General features: G+C 33.8%; 2 protein-coding genes across 5 annotated transcripts in view; one reads left to right on the forward strand and one right to left on the reverse strand.

Annotated features, from left to right (window-relative positions):
- LOC106166409 (methylosome protein WDR77) overlaps positions 1 to 22116 on the forward strand; it is a 52698-nt gene that overhangs the window by 27962 nt on the left and 2620 nt on the right. The window contains exon 9 of one of the 4 annotated variants that reach the window (XR_015331929.1): positions 18750 to 19253. The exons of 1 other annotated variant lie outside the window; for it this stretch is intronic. Coding sequence is in view for 2 of the 3 variants with exons in the window: in XM_013544968.2 (XP_013400422.2) it covers positions 18750 to 18960 (211 nt within the window). In the remaining variant the exon portion in view is untranslated. Of the gene's footprint in view, positions 1 to 16991; positions 17309 to 18749; positions 21858 to 22116 lie in introns of those variants that run through there. 2 more of the 4 variants (XM_013544968.2, XM_087001111.1) reach the window with 2 other exon arrangements.
- On the reverse strand, positions 191 to 14615 carry LOC106166408 (FMRFamide receptor). The gene is made up of 3 exons (XM_013544967.2): positions 14444 to 14615; positions 3722 to 5040; positions 191 to 2079 (listed from the first exon to the last, which is right to left on the reverse strand). The coding sequence occupies exons 2-3, from the start codon at positions 4075 to 4077 to the stop codon at positions 1332 to 1334; spliced, it is 1104 nt and encodes a 367-aa protein (XP_013400421.2). The 5' UTR covers positions 4078 to 5040; positions 14444 to 14615; the 3' UTR covers positions 191 to 1331.

Here is a 22116-nt window from a genome sequence, read left to right on the forward strand (position 1 = left end):
ACTTATAGTAACTCAAAGTAACTGGCTCGCGCTGCCAGTAATTACGCAGCGGGATATTCAGGGCACAGACTGTGATCATAAGACATACCGCAAATAGAAAATAGAATTTAGAAAATAGACATTGCATGTGAATGAAGCCTTAATCTAGGAGTAATTTCATATAAGCTGATAAACAAGTAAGAAACAAGAATAAGTAGCAGCTTCATATAACTATGAATTTACTTAGTTATTTTTTACATTCTACATCTCATACTTCTCTAGCATATACACAAGAACAGTTCCCACAACATTTTTTTACTGTGACATATAATATATTGATACCTTATAACAGTTCTTCAAGCAAATACATTAAAGTTACACAAAATATAGTGAACATCAAATATAGTTTTGCAGTGCTAGTTTTATATTCTGTGATTTGTCATTCTTTAACAAAATTTATTAAAACACATAACTGATGTCCATTTTCACCAGAACATATTGTATTATTTATCTTATACTGACTATAGTCAATACCTTTGTTGTCAACTCTCACAATGTTACACTCTTTTAATACAAAATATAATAGTTTGAACATTTATCTGAATCGGAATGCTACTCCATTAAAGTAAACGTGTTGCTTAAATTCTTCAACCAGTCTTTGTATGGCATAATATATTTGTTATGTCATTACCAAGATTTATATTTAATCTTCACTCCACAGAGATAAGTCAGACTCCATTATCTCTAAGTACACAGATATCAGAGCAATTAATTTTACATTATGGATGAAAAATATCTGATCATAGGCACCTTAATAAATGATTATAAGTCATGCACAAACAATGAGGAAAGCACTTTTTCTATGCAACAACATCTGGAATAAGTTGCCATATTGAATTTGAAATTGTTTAAAATTTCTAGGACTTCTTCCAGGTGGATATTTAGAAAAACCTTGACATCACAACATGGAGGTTTTTAATATAATGAATAACTAGACACAACCACATCTAATGACAAGCTTAACTGTTTCAGCTAGTTATATTAACTTACACAGAGTTTTAAGTATTGTGAATATTAAAATACATAAATATTATCAAAATGTCTGTTTTTATAATTAGAAGACTTTATAACAAATACATCTGTAGTTTTCATCTAATGTTGCTATTTGTTGTTGAAAAGTTTTAAAACTTGATGATGTGAAAGAAATTTCCTGAGCCAAATTTCAGTTTGCTAATTCAGAGCAAGAGATTAGTTTTGTTGTTTATTCTTTCTTTCAGAAAAAGACTTAATTTACATTTAAGTTATGGTTTGTGAATTGATACTATAAATCACTTATGCAGCACTAAAAACTTTTAGACTGAGGAAATTGGATTCTCAGTAAAGGTGTATGTATAACCTCTTTTCTTTTTCTCACATGCACAAGATTCCAAAAATATTCTTTGAAATTTACTACTTATAATGCTGTAAAGCATAAAATTCACACTGGCATTTGTATTAACCAGCAAATTACTGATGTATTTAAGGCCCATGTTTAAATGATGCTGTGGTCCAGTATCAAAAGCATACGTTCTGCCATAGACGAGACATAAGATATTTAAGTAAATTGCCAGTGACCGAGAGAGTAAAAACATGGCAATGATTGCTATTACAACCAGAGTAACATGTTGGGTGTCTTTATCTTTTTTGCGTTTGGCCATTTGAACTTTGTACTGCCAGGAAAGAGACCTGCGGACATGCCTGTGCCTCATCAGGTGGTAGATGAGTAATGCATTGAAGATGAAGAGCAAAATGAAAGGGATAAAAGCAGCTACCAGAGTATCCATGTAAAATATATATTGATTATAAGTATCATCTTTGCCCAGGGTGGTCATCAACATGAGTGGCCCATTCGGTGCTGCCGAGTTTGGTGTGAATTCGAAAAAGTTTGTTATGTACAGAGCACTTGAAACTAGAAAAATCCCTGCTGTTATCCACCGTGCTCTTGGTACTGTGCAGATCTGCCCCACATTCAGTGGCCGTTTAATGACAATGAATCTTTCTACCGCCACAGCTATGGTCAACCAGCCTGTGCATGTGATGCACATGTTAGAGATCCCATATCTGAAAGTGCAAGACAGGACATCTTTATCTGATTATACAATGGGTTTTAACTTAAAGGGATAACAACTGTTCATTTTGACCAAAAAAAGAATTCTCCTGGGGTAAACAACAATTTTCCCATGCTTACCAATGGTTAATAAATCCATTTTTACATTCAAATTTAGTCTCTGTTTTTTTTAATGACAATGAGTATGATTAAACAAAAGCAGTAGTTGTCTGATTTTACTGATATATCCTTATATTTCACTTTATTTTATTTTATAATATTTTTTTTTTTTTCGTTGTAAAGCACAGTAAAAGTGTCCGTTAGATAAGGCTGTAGGGATGTTGCATCCTGTCTCTGGTTATTGCATTACAGATAAACCATCAGGAAACCATGAATATTAGCAGTGGGATTCAACCAGAACTGTTTCAGTCCATTATACAATTACGTAGCAGCTAATAACTGAAGGGCGTGTTAAGAATAATGAGAGGTGAAAAGAGGGAAGGCAATTACTCGCAGTAATATGCTCAACTTTTTTTTGCAAAGCCAAAAATCAAATATATTTTATACATTTTTCACATAAATGAAAAAACTAGGGAGTGAATGAAAAAATAACTAGTAACAGGTCATCTGTCTTTAATTGCCTAATTTTCTATAAAATTATTTTTTGATTCACAGTAGAGAATATCATATATGTAAATGAAATGAGGTGACCCTTTATTGAGGGACTACATAATAGATGGGTGCAATCAAACTTAAAACTTGAAATGTTCTTTAAGTTAACCTTACCTTATGTTTAAAACCCAAATCTAAAATTAAATTTATCATGACTTTAAAAGAATGGTAGAGAATGAGTTTTATAATGTTATAATATAAGCTATTTACATTGTTTATCTCCAAGTATTTTGAGGAGATAAGATTTCTGTAACACCAGTCAACATCCTGTTTATGTCCGTTTTTATATCCAATATGATTGCAAAAAGGTGTTAAAAATAAAACCCCTTTTGCCAAATTTATGACATTTTCTGTTCATATTTTCTCAACATGAGGACACAGTTGTCAAATAGATTTTAGCCCACACGTAAAAAAAGTAACAAAATTAAACATCATTTTGTAAGATAATGAAAATTATTTTGGTAAGTGGCTTGCTTCAAAGATTTACAGAAGGTATGTTAGTTCAGGTTAGATTAATTAAAAGATATTCATGGTTTGCTTTAGTTGCACTGTTATTCTGTGTCATTGTCCTCTCTTTAGAGACGGGATTCATGTCACATGTGACACTACAGAATGACCTATGCACAGTATCTATGATACAGAGTAAATATAATGTTAACACTGAAGAAGACAAACATTGATATGCACAGTTGTTTGTTTGGTAAATGATGGGAAGGATCAGGAGAAAATTGGTAATCACAGGTCTTTTTCCAAATTTGTACAACCAGATTCACTTTCAGTTTTTTATGGCAATGGAAATGAAATTATTTCTTTAACTCCATATTGCTTAAATTTTGTGTGCACAACTGTAAATCAAGTGTTTGGTATTAATTTACAATTAAGGGTTTAGTCCTTATTGATTTGCAACTTTGATGACACTTTAAACCAGGTTCGTTTTAGGTGTTTTTCATTCATTTTTGACAAAAGAAGCAATTTTAAACTTACCTTGCTAGCTGATAATATGAGTTAAAAGTAATGAAACCTCTGTCCTCCTTGACAGAGGCTATTCCTCCAATAAGATGCGGTACTTGAACAACCAAGAGAACCAGGTCTGCTGCTGCTATGCCAATAAGGTAACAGGTGTTAGAAGATCTCATGCACCTTCTTGGCAAAATAAACAAAATGAGAATGTTGCCAACAATCCCTACTGCACATACTATGGGAAAACAGATAACTGTTGACGCAAATTTAGCATTCTCGTAGAAATTTTTATACTCGCTGTATGTCACACTGTTTGTTGCAACTGTTGTGTTGCTGCTGATTATTGTGTCATTTTCATTATACATCATTTGGGTTGTCATCTCAGTTGTTTTTGCTTTTTAGTGCCACTTCTCTGCAATGCAACTTGTTGTTATAAAACTGGAAACACTGTTCCAAACTTCTAAACTGATAACAGTGTTATTGCACTAGATATGGATGATATAACAGTACTTAGGGTAATACTGCAACTAGATTATACCCTGTGATACCTGAAGGAAGCTGTGAATTAGACAGTAAATCCTCTGAGAGAAGGCGCAGAAGATGTCATTTCCACAGAGACTTGGATGAGAAATGGATCTGGTCTGATGTGAATTATAATTGCTGCTAGGATCATTAAAGTTTCTTGGAAAAAGCAGTTTCCTCTTGCAGATCTGTTAAACCCAGTGTAATCTTGTCAAAATATATCAATTCTTCTGGTCCTTAAACTTCACTTATTTGGATGACTGGAGTTGATAATATACAAGATGAGATCAGTAAGAATTAAAGATGACAAGGTTTGTTATCTACTTTACAGCTGGTTTATCTACTATGAAATAATGTTTAGAATCTCTCCCTTTCTCTGCCTATGAATCTCCAGTGTAACAAAGTTTACAAGTCCTTGGCTGCTCAGCTCTACAAGATGCCAGGTGCTCCGCCCGTAAATATTTCTTGACAGGTACTAATGAATGCTCACTCTTGAACAAACCCAGTAATTCTAGTTCACCTTGTCAGCACAAATGGGTTGAATTCTGAGAAATTGCCTCACCTTGTAAAGTTCATTGAGGGATATATATCATTAGTGCTACAGGTATATATATTTAATCCTAATTAGTGACTGGGCAGTCATTGGTTGCAAGATGAATCCAAGTAAAAATTTGTAGTAAGATTAATTCCCGCTATAGCCAGCCAGCATGTTCTCTCAAAGTTAGGCTGTTCCCAATTGATGAAAAATCTGGCAGAGGTTCCTCTTTGTGACTTTTGTTAAAGTCCGACCAGAGTCCTTCAACTTACAGGATATTTACCTCCTGAAAGAGATAAGTTATATAGATTAGTGCCTTGTCATGGGAAATACATTATCTTGTGTTTGTGGTGTCAGGGCTGGTCATGCTATCTATATTACGATGCTGTACATATTGGTGCTCACATTTGGGAATGCAAAAAGTTTATTGTCTCTAAATATAGTGTGATTCAGTAGTCCCCAGTGGAAGTTTAAATTATTGATCATCACATGATGTGTTAATGATCATAGAACAAAGTTCAAGCATTAACTTGGGTGTCTATAAACCTCTGTAAAACATGAAGTGCATGGGCCCTGAAGTAATCTCTTCAGCAGTTTAAAGTGCATTCAGATTCACACATGGTACTAGCTACTCACATGGTACTGTATAGTGTGCCCTAGTAGTCTGTTATAAAAATTTTGAAAAGAAACCTGTGATATTTGGAGCAATTTAAAAGAACTCGTTCCTTGCCAGACGCACCCTTTGTATTTGTCAGTGGGGGTGATTCCACACCTAGGTCCTGAGTAGTGTACATCTCTGTCTATGTTACTTAATGCAAGTTGAGCATCTGGAGCATGAAGTTAGGGGCCATTCAGAATAGAATGGTCCAAGGCTCAAATATGGCAGACCCTACATGAAAGAAAGACCGCTTAATCCTACAATGGTCTTTCCGCCTCTCACATGCCTCCCCACACGTCATCCTTACAGGGTGTCAGGGACCCCTAAATGTCTTAATGTAGTTTTAGAACTTTCGTAAGAGTGTAGGCAGAATCTTGTTCATGAAGTTTATTGTCATTGTTTAATCGAAGCCAGTTTGATCAGTCACTGCCTAGAAGGATGTGGAGGTGGCCAAGTGACCTCTAATTCAATTAAGTTTGGTTCAGACGGTCGAGGAGCGACCGGTAATTTAATTTAATCATATTACTTGTATACCTGCATGTAAGCTAGGTGGGTAACGTTATTCGAGAGAATTGATGTGAGACCTCAATGAGACACGACGATTGTAATACATGTTATACATCAGAATTAAATATTTTTGATAGTTAGAAACTTTGCACGGGACTTGAGTTCGTTCTTTCACGCGTTTACTTGCGTATATTCAGACCTTGAACCTTGGACGAATTGAACTGCGATCGTAATCGATCGGCGGCAGTTAGTATTGCGTTAAGTTAACATCAGATCCGGCCGATACCCGACAAGGGGCACAGTAATTAAATCTCGGCTCTATTCGACCAGATTCCATGCTCTCAGCTTAATTATCCCCTTTTTATGTACAGACACAGATGTGTCTGTACATATTGCCATCACCTGCGTCTGTCGTCGCCGTGCACTTTCCTTGTAAACACGATAAGTGGAAGGCAGTTTTACTTTTTGGCTTTATGATGGGGTCACTATTTTAGTAGTTATGCTTTTTTTTCACTTTTCAGCATATATGCAACACTGTAACCACAATATAAGAAAAACAGATTGGCCAATTGTCATTAAACTCACAGGAGTGGTCAATCCTGCTAAAACGCAGGATGAGTTCAAAAATCAGCATAATCGGGCCATTATTTTAGAAGTTTTGCTGTTTTTTCACATTTCCTCAGATTCAATTCTTAGGCATGTTAACAGTTTCATTATTTAATTAATAAGATACGTAAAAGTGTTTGCTTGACATTTCCTGCATCTTTACAACATTGTTAGTTGATTTTGTAAAAATGATGGTAAACTTGTTATCGTGTATTGTGTAATAAAGTTTCAAAAATGGAAATAAACTCATATCATTGCAGTTTGTCAGATTCAATCATTCACTATGTTCAGAATCTCAGAATGGAAGAAATTGGACATTTAACACTGCTCTATTGATATTTTTCCCATCTCATCAATTTTCTTAGTTGATCATATAAAAATGGCAGTAAACTGTTAATTTTGTTTTATGTTAAAAATTGTTAAAAATGGGGGAAAAAAACATTTCAGAACAGTGCTGTCTTGTTTACATTTTGGCATTTTCATGTTGTGACTTTGAAGTTCCATGGGCCTGAAGACCTTTGCTAGTCACATTTTCTGAACATCCATGATACTAATATTTTATTATGAAAAATTGATGGTCATTATGCTGTTAAACGTTATGTAATATTGCATCAAAATTTGAAGAAACCCCTATTTTGGGCACTGCTCCCATGATGACCATTTAAGAAAAACCATGTCACTTACTGTTTCAAACTTACAGGAAAGAAACATGGGACTAAAATACAGCTTCAGTGGGCAATGCAATCTGTTTGGAAATTATTTTTGCCAGTTAAACAGTTTGTTTGTGAAAATTTAATTTTTCACATATTGGCATTTTCAAGGTGTGACTTTGAAGTTCCACAGGCTTGAAGACCCATGCTAGTCACATTTTCTGAAAATCCATGATACGTATATTTTATTATTGAAAATTGATTGTCATTATGCTGTTAACCATTATGTAATATTGCATCATTTTGGGTGCTGCTGCCATGATGACCATTATGGGAAAACCATGTTACTTATGATTGCCAAACGTTCAAAAAAGAAATACAGGACTAAAATGCAGCCTGAGTTGGAAAAGCAGTCTAATTGACTTCTTTTTCTGGAAGTTATACATTTTCAAAATGTGAACTTGAACTCCCATGGGCCTGAAGCCTTATGCTTCACATTTTACTTACATTGGTATTACCTGTTGAGCATAATTAAAATTTGATGTTGAATTTGCAGTTTAACATAATGTACTTTTGCATCAGAATTGACAGTAGCCTTTTTTGTTATTTCCTGCTTTTTTTCTGTACATTTGACAGCTTTGCTGTCTTGTTTATCTTAAGATTTTGTATGAAATTTTCAAAAATGGTAGAAATTAAGGGGATAAGGAAGTTAATTCCATGTTTCTGGCAATTTGTTTCCAACAATTTTCAGAGGGGTTCAAGAAGTTCAGGTATACTTAATTGATATATATTTGATTGAATAGGTGACTAATACCTGTTTTTTTTTTTTTTTTTTTTTTTTTTTTTTTTTTTTTTTTTTTTTTTTAAATCAAAATGCCCTTCTGCTTCTATATATTTAGCATTATATCGATGAACTGTGCATCTTGGGCTAGTCTAATACCCTTTTACCTTCAAAATGGGTCTATACTCTTCCACTTTAAAGTTATATTTGGCAACTTTTAAACATTAATTGCCAAAGTAATGTTGTAAAATGCTATGAAAACTATAAACATCAGCCTAATAAGCCATCATTGATTTTATGGTTGACGCATGATTCAGACTGCCAAGATTTCTATTGATATTCCATAAGCCCATGCACAATTGACTTTATTCAAATAACAGACCTCTCAGATTTCCCTCAAGGCTCAGGGGTGTGAGATAAAACTTAACAAGGATCTGGAGAAATTCAAAGTAAAGCCACTGAGGATTTAGAGACATTTCATTTGTTTAAAGGAGAAGGGGTCAAGTGTTTTGTATCAAAACATAGCAAGATTTACAATCAGCATTATATCATTTGAAAATGTCATGTTTACAACAGAAAAAAAAACTGTTGCATAAATGGTAAAAGAACACTCCACCTTGATACTTAAAATGCAAAAAATTGCTATGATTTTCATTTAGAGTAAGAGAAACTGAAATTTGACACCACCTGTTGTCATTACTCTGGCCATGCACTTTCAATGATAACACGATAAGTGAATATTCATAAAATATGAGAAGAGTTTGAAAATCAGCATGATCGGGCCATTTTTTCTTTTTTTCAGCATATTATACCCAACGTGTTGAGCATAATTAAAATTTGGTGCTGACTTTGTTGTTAAGCATAATGTATTCTTGCATGTTACATCTGTTTTAATTTGCCTTAAAATTGATTTTGCTCATTTTCAAGAACTTATTGATTTTGGAAGGCTATGTCATAGGGAAGATTATGCTGTACATTGACTGGCTTTATAGAGGGGTCACTCATGCAAGTCGGCATTAGGTTGCTTTTGTTTTCCTTTTGATCTTCTTTTTGTTGGAATTATACAAACAATCTCAATTTGCCAATCAAAACTTGAGTATTCCATGTGAGTGTGTTAATTTTGATTTAACTCCAGTCAGAGTTGACCAAATTTTGGTACGTATTCAAAGATCTTTGGTGAAACAGGCCTCGGGTATATTGCTGGGGAAGAAAGTAATATGAACAGTCCAAGGTAGATTGCCCTTGATACCCACTGTTGATCTTGCTCTACAGATTTCTAGAAATGCACTCAGATTTGTAGATTAGTAGATGATTTCACGTAAACTGACAATAGACAACCCTTGTCATATTTAAGGAAATATTGATTGACCAAGTCACATGTTAAACGAATATAGTCTGTTTTTGATGTCTTTTACATGCAGTTTTTATGATTTGAGATGACTTTAAGACAGATTGGTCAATTGCATATATCTGCCAATTTGTGCTATTTACAAAACCAGATTTATGGTATTAAGAAAAAGTGGGTAATTGAAAGGAATGCCTTTCAGCACACATAAAATGGATTTCTGGGACACTGTTTTCGTTAACTATCAAAATGTTTTACCGAGCCAAGAAATGTAATTTCCCTAAGGCCCAAAGCAAAATGATAGGAAAATCAAATCAAGTTTTTAAACAATTTTTTAAAGAATCAATGAAAAAAAAAAACATTTTCGATATTTTCAAACAATGTTACCATGACTAAATTGTATTTCAGGATGCAATTTCAAGAAAGGAACTTAGGTGACATTAAAGATGATCTCATCAAATTTATGTCTGAAAATAGATGATGGTGATTGATATACTGTAGGTAGTGAATGGAATAAAATGTGCACCCAAGTTGTTTAACCCATTGGTAAATGTTTTCCACATTTTCAAAGGGCAGGCAAGTCTATAAACACATAATATTAGGTATAATAAGAATGGTTACTGATCACTAGTTAGCTCTGTACAAGTACTTGATAGACCTCGGTCTAGTTTTAAATAATTTGATAAACTTTCTCAGAGGATGACATTATCCAATGCCCTACACCATATATTCCTCTCAGGGTTTTGCGTTACCATCATTTCTGTTTTTCACTTCAGTACAAAAAATGATGATCTCCCATACACATGAACAATATGTATTGTTCACTTTTGGGATTTAAATACCAGAAATACACTCCACTTTTCATAAAAACAACGTGTAAGGAAATCCTGTCATCTGAGGTTGTAATCACAGATGTTATGACCCAATCCTGTTTCATTTCTTTCAGACACGCATGACAGCAAAACCAAAACTAACGTGTCTGTTTCATTTCCCTGTTCATTTTCAGCCCAGGAACCTAGCATAAATAGTGGAAACTTTCATTGATGACATTATGACTCTGTCACATGAACATTAAATGAGACTTAGGCTCCGTTCACATGGAAAATCTATTTTCTAAAAATCTAAAAATCTATTTTCGGTATCTTATTATCACGGTCTGTGCCCTGGATATCCCGCGGCGTAATTACTGGCAGCACGAGCGAGTTACTTCCATCTCGTTCGCCGTATTTGCCATATCGGCTGCCATTTCACCGTTACCACTACTTTTCCTAGACTACAAGGGCCTGAGTACCCATCTCTTGGATTTAGGTCACACATAAACTCACCTCGTTCCACGTAAATTAGGGCTCTGTTGGTGCACTGGTCTAGGTGTGGCCATCATCACAGTGCCCCCTTGTCCAAAATTTGCAAACTTTAATGCTTAATATTTCCCAAACCGAAGGAATTATGTAAAAACTTACTACAGATGGTTGACTGGATTTGCCCTTTGAGCTTTATTTCAAACGGGCCAAGATTTTGTAAAAATAGAAATTATTGCAAAAAAAATGTTGTTGTTGTTTTTTCATAAGGTTTACCATTTGCCCTATATCAAAAGTACAACATTGCAATATTCAGTGGTGAAAATAAAATGTGAAATACTAAAAAAGTACAACATTGCAATATTCAGTGGTGAAAATAAAATGTGAAATACTAAAAAATTAGCAGAGACACACCCATAGTTACTATTGAACTTGAATATGGGAAGTCATGTACTGGCAATCTAACTATGACCTTTAAATTGAAATTTGACCCCCTTTTCACTATGAACTGAACATTGCAAGTTTTCCATCCCTTATATCTCCAAATATGGCAGAGATACGCCCATAGCTACTATTGCACTTAAATAGGAACTCATTTACTGGCAATGTAACTGTGACCTTGAAATTGAAATTGACCTACTTTTCACCACGTATGGAACTTCGCAAATTTTCTGCCCCTTATATCTTCAAAACTGGCAGGGATACTCCCATAGTTACTGCTGAACTTGAATAGGAATTCATATATTGACAGTCTTCCTGTGACCTTGAATTTGACCTTTGACCTTTTTTTTTTTTTTTTTTGCCATGAACCGCACTTTACAGATTTGGATTTGACCTCTTACTTTTCTCCATGATTTTGTTATAAATTGTAATTTTCAATAAAGAAATTTGGAACTCTCTGGGAACTTAACTGCATTTTGTAGAGCTTGTCAAACACAACACTGGAGGCTGTGCCCTCTTTTTTTGTTTTCCATACAAATGTGCTTACTCCAGCTGGTGGTACAATATCCGCAGGTGGTATTGCCTCTCTGATGTAACTCGTGAAAAACGATTTCATGTCATCGCTGTTTAATCGCCAAATCAGGATCACAGTGCGCTTTCCCAACACTGTGAAGTTCAGTGTACTCTTTCCTGATAATTTTTACATGTGTTTCATATTACATATTTCAAAATTTATGAATATAAAGCAAAATATGATGCATATTTAAAGTTGAAAGCATGCACATGAGAGACGATTTAATGTCATCGCTGTTTGACCGCCAATTCAGGATCACAGCGTGCTTTCCCAACTTTGTGAAGTTAAGGCTTCATTCACATGGAAAGTCTATTTTCTGTAATTAATTCTCGGCTGTGCTCAGAGGAGGTTCTGATACGCTTGCCATTGGATCATGACGGTTGCACTCGTATCTGTCGTGTGTATAGCTTCTTCATCTTCTTCGTCTTGTTGTTGCACAAAATCGACAAACACATTTTTCAAAGCATGGACATAATAAGAGACCTTTCCTATTTAGGTCCAAGTTCAAAGCAATTGCGGTCGCCATTAACTCGCTAACTTCCTACTGCGCATGCGTCAAGGTATCAGAATCTCCTCCGAGCACAGCCGAGAATTAATTACAGCTTTGTATAAGTAACTGGCTCGCGCTACGCCACGGGATATTCAGGGCACAGACCGTGATCATAAGACATACTGCGAATAGAAAATAGAATTTAGAAAATAGACATTGCATGTGAATGAAGCCTTAGTGTACTCTTTCCTGATAATTTTTGTATGTGTTTGATGTTACCTTTTCCAAAATTTATAAATATAAAGCAAAATAAATATTCTAAGCGGAAAGCGTGCTCACAAGATCGACGCCATATTGAAATTTTGATGCCCATGTCCAAATGTTGTTACCCAGTATTGTGGATATATATATATATATATATATATATATATATATATACATACTGTATCATTCAAATTGTATCTTGGATCAAGATAAATCTTGTTAGGGTTGCTTGTAGGCCCTCAATGCAGGGTAAGTTTGAAACTGGGCATGGTTAGATTACATGCATACCTAAAACTAAAATGCAGGCCACTTATGAGCATAAAAAGGTGTGTGTTAGAACTTTTTATCAAAGCTGAAAAATATCATACAAAGGGCTTTATTTACAAGTGTAGTTATACAGTGAACATTTCTTAATATTTAAGCTAAGATGTCTGCACATTTGTCAGCTTGAACTGGAGTTTTGTAATCTCAGGTGGCGATAGCTCCATTTCAGTAAAAAGCTCTAATACAATGTATTTTTATCTCTCCTAAGGCAGACTTCCCACTTGAGCATAAGAAAACTTTCCTGCTGAACTGATTTGCCCCTGCACAATCTTGATTTTTTTCCCCTATGTTTAATTCCCAGTTCTATAAACACCTTGTGGCTTTATAGAGATAAATTGTGATTTTGTATGCACATGCATGTGACCATTATGGTTGATCTTGTGCCTGCAGATTTTCTAAAAATGTTAGAAATGGGTTTTTGATTTAAAAGATGTTAGTGCAGTTGATAGTCTCTTGGAAATGTTTTTTTTTTTTTTAATTGAAAAAATATTCATGCTATATATATATATATATATATATATATATATATATATATATATATATATATATATATATATATATATATATATATATATATATATATATATATATGTGAATTAAATAAGGCTGGTACTGGTATATGTTTAGCACTGCAGCCACTTTCAGAATGATTTAAATAAAAATGGTCTAGTTTTAACTTTTAGAAGTAGACACAGTTCAATCATCCTGTAATTTTGCTAGGGAATAAGTGTGCTGATCACTTCTCTCAAAGATTGTTTTTAAGCAAGGCCATTGACTGGTATTATAGGGAAATAAAAATGGATGGCACTGCAATTGGCTGTAGAAAGTCCCTTGGTGTAAAACAAAAATTATCACTTTTAGAAAGATGGGTATTTGCCAGGAGGTTTAGTACTGTTCATTAAAAGAATTATATGATAGATTCATCAAAAGGAGGAACACTGTAATTGAAGTTAATGTAAGCAAAGGGTTAAATAAACATGGCTGATGTATCACCTGTGCTACCTTGGGGAAATATGGAGATGAATCCTTCATCAGGAGTTTACATTGCGTGCTACAGATTTCTTTGATCTTTGCTATAAGATACTGGCAACATGTGATAGATAAAATACATATTTTTCAGATGAGTTATTTCATTTATGTCAGATTCTGGTGATGAATTTGCTAAGAAAGCTCTTTTTTTGATTTAGTGATTAAACAGATCTAAAAAGTAGCCTAGTAGTTCTTTGTTTTAGGTCATTAGGGGAGTTTAGGATCTAAAAGTGCATTTGAGAGGTACTTCAAATAAGTAATGCTGTTTAATGGTTGCTATCTCCCTGTTTCAGCTTAATTTACTGTTAAGATATCGCTTGAATGTATATCTTAATTCAACTGTTAGCTGAGAGAAACTGGACGTGATATTTTTCAAGAAGATTTTATTATCAGGAAAAGATGAGGTTGAAAACGGATGAGTTTTAAAGTGAATTTGGAAGTTCTAGGCTGGATGAAAAGGATGATCAGATCTCTATCCCATCACTTATTAAGTTTTACTCAATAGCCTTTTGTGCTATACATAATCAATACAAAAACAGTGTCAAATTTTTGACAAAAAAACAGAACTTACCCATCTCCTGTTTTTTCTGAATTCTTCAAATATTCAGAAAGTTGTGTTTATTTTAAGATTTCCATTTTGGTGATAAAGTAAATAAAAGGTTCTTAATTTTAAGAGAACTAAAAAAGAAGTTTGGTGATGTATTTGAGCAGTGGCTCCTTACCTTGTAGGTTATGATCAGTCCTCAGCTTACTTTTTGGCAGGAACTAGCTCAGACCAGGCAGCACTTTCCAAGGCACTCTGTTCTTGAAGGATAGTGCCACACCATTTAAACTGAAGATTGTGACAGTGGGGAGAATGTCACTGACTCAATTGATCTCAATTATAGAAATGCTGTTTGGTGACCTGATTGGTCCAGATACAATCTCTGTGAATTTTGCATCAACCAATGACAATTGAAGATTTGTGCAAGATCTGAAAATGAATTTTGCATAATGAAAAACTAAAGCATGGATTAATTACTGAAATGTGCATATGTAGGGTATATATGATAGGATTTTACCAATCACACAGCAGAATCTACATACTGATGTAAAAAGATAAGTCGTGATGGGAATGGAAAAACGGGAAGATTATGAGCTATCTTGGATCAGTATGTGATGTCTATGTCTAGACACTGATATGGCCTCATGAGATGATTAAGTTAAGAGTCCTGCAACAAGATGAAATCATTCTTAGTTTTGAATTATACATAAGTTGCCAAAGTGATCAAACAACACCTAATTAACCCCACTCAGTTAAAAGTAATGTTCATGAAAAAAAGGCTGACAGATTCAAAGATGTATATTGTTGTATCTTGTCAATGAGAAATGTATTCATAATCACAATAAACTTATTTTTGAAAAAAATTTGCAGAGAGATATTTCTTTGCTGCTACATTTCTGTGTGATTTATCTTAAGATGCTGCTATTGTCTCTTTTCTCAAATTAAGTGAAATTTGTAGAATTGCAGTGTTTAAATGATTGCATTAAAATACAAAATTTGTTTTTAAGGATTTTATAAGCTCTGATCATGAAGACTTACTAACCCATTGTTTGTATTTTTCTTATTCTACTTAGTTTTGTAAAACACTCATGTTACTTGGCTATATGTTATTAAGCAAATGTTAGTGCACATTTTGTTATTTGCAGTGTGTGCAATATCTGCCAATCATAATATCTGGGTAGATCTTGGAGAGATAGCTATAGCTTATTGACCAATTCATAGTTTTGCTGTGGAATTTGTTTGAGCAAATACTATATATTTGAACTGCTCCAACTTTGTTCTAATAATAAGTTCCTTTTTGTTTAAATTTATGTATTTATTTCCTCATATCTGATCAGACATGTTGTAAAATCAGTTTGCATACCAGACTTCTTTATGTTTGGTTAGGCATATTAATTGTTTCCATGCAGATTTTGACATCTTCATAAATTTGTGAATTTATGGTAGTTCATTATAGAGCAAGTTAAAAGGGAAATTAGTAGATAACTCACAGGAAATGAAACCACAGTTTTTCCTTCAGTGAGCAGTTAATGAAATGAATTGATGTTATATTAATATGTGTGAATTATGTGATTATTTTGTGTCAGATGTTTACCAAGAACAATATATCCAGAGAGTTAAATTATGTTTAGAAATAACAGATTTTAAAGAAACCATTAAAATAAAGTTTGATCATGGCAAGAATATAGAATTAACAAAATGAATGGAATGAGATAATATAATTTTTCTTATTAAACAAATCATGCATCACTTTATGTACTTACATAGAAATGCCCAACTTCTCATAAGAACATTCTAATTATTCCATTGGCATCATTCATTTAAAGTTAAGCATGAGTAGATCTCTTTTTCGTGGACAGTTAAAATATACTATTATCATTACTAATTTATCTTTCACATAATAAAGTCCTTTCTACCATTTATATTTTTTTCCATAACATCCTTATAGATCTTTCAAAATCCTATGGAAATTGACCAAAGCAATCTGGGAGAAAACCTAGATTGCACCTGTTTATCATGTGACATTTAAGCATGAGTAAACACATCTTGTAAAATTGTAAAAATCATTTCCTCTTTGAAATTGCTTAGTCATATTTTTGCTTCTATTTCTGTTTTAATTCTTACATATTACCAAATACCATTGGCAGTGTTATTAATGGCTTTACTAACTTGTCTGCAGAGATGCATGTACCAAAATCTTTTACATAATATCACATCCTTCATTGAATAGAGAAACCACATTTTCTGTAATTATTCCATCTGGCATGATCTTTTTTTGATTAAGATTACTAATGACTTGCTATGATTGTGCCACGTGCAAATGGTTACATGCATTCATAACATCATTCTTGGTCTCATATGAACATTGTGCAAGATATGGATTAATTTTCTTTGCGAAATTACTGGGTGGAAGCTGTAATTGAAAAATAAAATTGAACACCTAGTTCTTTTGTGCACACCCTGAATGTGCAATAGAACACTATGGAAATTTTGCAATGTTCATTCTCATGAATTTGCTTTTTGTGTATTTTGAAGGTATGGTCCATGCATCATGTCTTGGAAGTGGCTAGGTTCTGTTAAGTTCTGTGTTGGTATCAGATTGGGCAATCAGGAATATCAGACAGTTACTTGATGTTGTTTTAAATAATTGTTTATTTATTTTATTGAAGACAAACTACTAAGTATCTATAATTGAATATTAAGTGGCTATTCTTTCCACTTTTCAGATTTGACAGATGGATGAGGATGGTAGAAATTGCAGTGTAATATTTTTGGAAGAAACCCCCTATTACCCCCTCTGAAATGATGGTTTAGTGTTAATAACTTCATTACATTGGCATCACACACTGAAAGATTACAGTTCCACGTCAGTCTAAATTCCCTTTCATGAGTTGTGATTTGTTTCCTGGTAATGATGAGATAAGAACTTGTGCACCAATGGTTATGTTGCCTACACATGAGCAAAAAAATTGAACTTTGCATTCATGCATTGTCTAGGGTTTCCATCTTAATTACTGCAGGCTACTTTAATGGAAAGATGCTCTTTGGATATTCAGCCATCACCTGTGTGACATTGTCATGCACTTTTCTTGTTAACATCATTAAAGAAAAACTCATTTATTGTTCTCAAACTTAAAGATGATTTTTAGAACTAAAGTACGGTTTTAGTTTTTATTTATTTATTTATGTATTTATTTAATTTTATTTATTTTTTTTAAATTTATTTTATTTATTTTTTTTTTTTTGAAGTCGTGTCCATACCTATCATCATTGACAGTTGCAAGAGAGGGAGATCTCGTGTGGCCTACCGCCCCAACACACATCTGTGAAGAAAATTGATAATTTATGCAAAAACAATTAAAGGGTTCTCTCCAAATCTTGCTTTATTTTATGCTAATTTGTGAGACTTCAAGATATCTCAGATGATCCCCTTCGTGTAATGCAGACAGAGATTTTAATGGTCTCAAACAAGAGAAAGCTTGTTAAATTTATAATGTGGAATATATTTAATTATATTTTTCTAATGCTTTATTGAAAAACATCAAACAGACAAATAGTAATAGATAATTTATAGTATTGATAATATTTTAAAGACCTGTGTGGCTCAACTATAAATGCCTGTTGAATAAGCCTTTCCTGTGTTATTAAATTTGTCAGATGCCAATCGTAATTCTCTAGATATTCTGATGTTTAAAATTCTACCCACTGCAGAAAATCCCTTCCTCAATCATGGTCAAATTTCCCTTGTTTCACAATAAATCACAACTTTCTTTTTGTCACACAGACAGATGACTTTTTTCCTCTCTCCAGTAACAAACCTAAATGTTAAGAACCCACTGTGCTAACGACTCCCATGGGTAGTCTCTTCTGTCAGCTAGGATCGGGTTTCGTTGTCTGTCAGCTGATAAGTTCATGGCAATTTGACAAGATACGACAATAGAATAATTTCCTCACTTCATTAAAAGGTGTCTATGTAGTTCATTTCCAACCATCATGCTTTTCCCAAGTGACGGCCATTATGTGATTATGAAGTGCTTCCTCACAATTTGGTGAACATGCAACAAATCTAAGTATCTGTAACTAGGAGAAATGTAATTCTTGTTTTTGGGTAATTATGTTTCTCTGATTAAGTTTAATTCCATACCCCTTTTTGTATAATGCTGAAAGTTTTGTTTTAGTTGATGTAAAGCGTATCCCAATAGTCTAAAGATCAATACTAATAAGCCTATGGACAAGTGAACCCTCAGACCATTGATCCCTCTGTCTCATAGGATACACCCATTGAATATCTCTGATCAAGAAAAAAAGCATGTGATAAACCTAATTGTTGTTGTTATTGATATTATTAGCTAGGACAGGATGTATGGTATATTATATAATACTATATGGCATTTTGATATGGAAACTAATTTTGGTGGTCATACATACCAAAAGCAGAGAGTAGAAAATAAGGCTTCATTAATTTTTTCTATATCTTTTTCCAGTTATCGTGATACCTCTCATACTGACTTTGTTCGTGGTGTGTCATGGTGCCAAACAACAGGATTTCTCTACACCTGTGGCTGGGACTCCACTGTTAAGTCACATGACATGAAAGGAAGAAGTGAGGAAGGGATGGCAGTGGAAGTAAATGGAGTGGTGCAGAACAATGTGGAATCTTATAGTGATAAAGTCAAATGTGTTGGAAAGTCCTAGCATCGAACCAAAATATTAGTTAACAATACTTATACAATCAGTTTCAAAGATAGGCTGCAGATTCTCAAAGTATTCCTGCCCAAAACATCTATATGATGGTTTACAACTTTTCTTGTTTTTCAATAGTGTTATTATGTATTTTTATTCTGTTTAGGCTAAATGATTTATGTGTTTTGATTCTTGTCCAAAGTATCAAATATCATCATACTTATGACTTATCTTAGGTGTGCTTCTCCTGGATTTGATACCGTTTATGTTTGTAACTTCACCCCAGGATGTCGGATTAATCTGAGGTAAACATTACAGATTAAAAATGAGAAAGGTGATCTCATGCAGAGTTGCCAGCTCAGCACATTTCTGCTTTTTTAATTTTTTTATGTTCAGACACGTGTCTGTACATTTAGCTGTCACCTGAGTCTGTCGTCGCCATGGAAATAACAGTTCCTTATTATCCTCAAACTCAATGGGGTTATTCATATCATGTTAATACAGCTAAATTAAAATTTGAATAGCAGCTTAATTGGTATATTTTTGTGTTTTCTTTTTTAATTTTTTTATTTTTCAAACACTGTCATTTTCAAGATGTGACTTTTCACTCCCATTCAGCTGAAGCTCTGTATAAGGGCGCATTCCCATAGATTTTAGATCGATCTATCCCCATGGGGAGTCTCACTAGATTACTGTCAGATAATCTGGCTTAAATGTCCGTCCCGCCTACTACAAGCTGTAAGGGGGTAATTAACTTTCGTGTCCGCTCGGCTGACAGCTATTTAATGTGAACCCCCAGGGAGTTAGGTCGATCTAGTTGGATCGATCTAATCTCTGGGAATGGGGTCTAAGTAACATTTTCTGTATTTCCACATAGGCAATAGCATTGGTGTTTATGCCATTAAGCATTATGTAATATTGTTTTATGCACAGTCATCATTTTTTACATATTGATATTTTCATTATGTGATTTGAACTCTCATATATTCTTATTGTCCATGTTACCTGTTGTGCATGATTAAAATTTGGTGTTGATTGACTTTGATATAAGCATTATTTATTGCACCAAAATTGACAACCTATTTTCTGCACTTGTATTTGGTGCTTTTTGTCTGTACATTTGACAGCTTTGCTGCTTTGTTTCTCAATAAAGAAACATCTGAAGGTTGCTTCCTTAAAACCCTCCATTCATTTTCAAATAAAATTAGGAATGCAAAATGTGGCCAATGAAAAATCCTTACATTTAATTTGTGTGTGCAGGTGTCTTCAATTTGTTATCAGCAGAGATCAGTTATGTATGTGTAACTCCATTAGATGTTAGATAATTCAGAGTCGGTCTTATTTGAAATACTATTGGGTTTTGAACATTGCAATGATGAAGTCCCATTTCTTTTTGAGTTAGAGGAGTGTTCACATACCTATCAATTATGTCAGTTTCATTTTCTCAAGAAAATTGAATAAAAATTGTGGTAGGCATAGTTGACTAAGTTTGTACCATAAATTCATGGCAGTTTCATGTTAAGCCTGTACCAGGTTTATAGTTAACATGAGTACTTTTGATGTTCTTTATTTGCTTGCACATGAAATACATAACAGATCTGTAAATTTTAAATTTTTGAAAATTCCAGTTAGGAATGACCGATCTGAATACAGAATAAACTAAGCAACAATTTTGACATTGTGCCCATTCAACTTTTTTCCTGATAATGTGTAATAAAGAGCCGGGAGGGACAATAATGAGGGAATGAGTCACCATGAAAGCAAGGGTGCCATAAGTGTACCTCACATAATTTGTTGGTAAGTTACAAGACAATGGGATCAATTCATGTACACCAGTGACATGTTATCAGTTAAGCTTAGATTACATTTGACACTGGCACCATACAATGAAATTGTATACAAATTTCAGTACATTTTTTTTTTTTTTTTTTTTTTTTTTTGACATCTTAAGTAGCTACGGGCTATGGCCAGTACATTAACATTACATGCCAGGGCAGTATTTCTATGACATTACCTCACATGGGAGGAAAAGTCAGTTGAAAAAGGGATATACGGAGCCCTTTCAGTCTCTGTGCAGTTGACGTATGCCTTCCATGCAATTTTCTTAAAGATTGAACTATTGTTGGTACAGCATTAATATGATTTTAAGCACTCATGTGGTCAGAGTAAGGAAACCAACTTTTTCACAATCACAGAAGGTAGAAGTAAAAGAGGTCAACAGTCAGTTCCATCAATATCACGATCACAGCAAGTTCACTAGAAAATGTCCATACGAGGATTGTACAATGCCATCTGTGATAATGCTACAGCCTGTAGGCCTACAAATTTGTCAAAAGCTTTAGTTTGACAAAATCATCAAGGCCACAAATCTGTGATTTTATACAATTTCACACAGTTTTCTGTGGCTTACTGAAAAATGGGTTCCGCGTATCAGTAGCCCTGAGGTAGCGCTTTCTGCATTGTTCATTACAGCAAACTTTTATTTCTTGCTTATTTCTTGAAAAATTCAAGCATATATTGCTACTGCTTTACACAAGATCACTCCCTTACTGAGAGATATGAATTTGGTAAAGACGTTGGAGATTTTATTCTTTTTTCCATGTAAAACAATATGGGATATTGTTTTACATGGAAAAAATAATAAAATCTCCCACATCTTTACCAAATTCATATCTTTTCCTTTTACATCCAACTTGGATACTTGTAGTATATTTATTCCACAAATCTGTCAGCTCAACATTAATGAAATAAAGAAAATGCACCAGAGTTTATTGCAAAATGACAAATACCAGACACCCACCATGTAATTAAGGGCAGTCAAATTGAAGAAAATAAGGATATGAAGGTATTCTCAAAGGTATTCTTGTACAAATGAGAAGATGAGAATAAAAGGACCAATTTCACTTATACTTCCGTTTTTTGGTGGTAAGCAGTATATTGCTGTCCAGTGCATCTAATTTCCTTGACTGGGAATTATGAACTTTAAGCTAATAAGTATCACAGATTTTGTTGAAAGGTATGGGAATTATGTAAGTGGATAAAAGCACTTCCCCATTTTTGTTTCAAAGTACGTAGGATAACCCTATTGGTGTATCAAGATATTGTTGCTTTATTTGGGAATAAAAAAAGAGGAATAAGAGTTGATTAAAAATTAAAACTAGCATTAAA

The sequence above is a fragment of the Lingula anatina genome, chromosome 1 (assembly GCF_051362555.1).
Source record: "Lingula anatina isolate TDL-2025a chromosome 1, LinAna3.0, whole genome shotgun sequence".
In the NCBI taxonomy this organism is placed as follows: Eukaryota; Metazoa; Brachiopoda; class Lingulata; order Lingulida; family Lingulidae; genus Lingula; species Lingula anatina.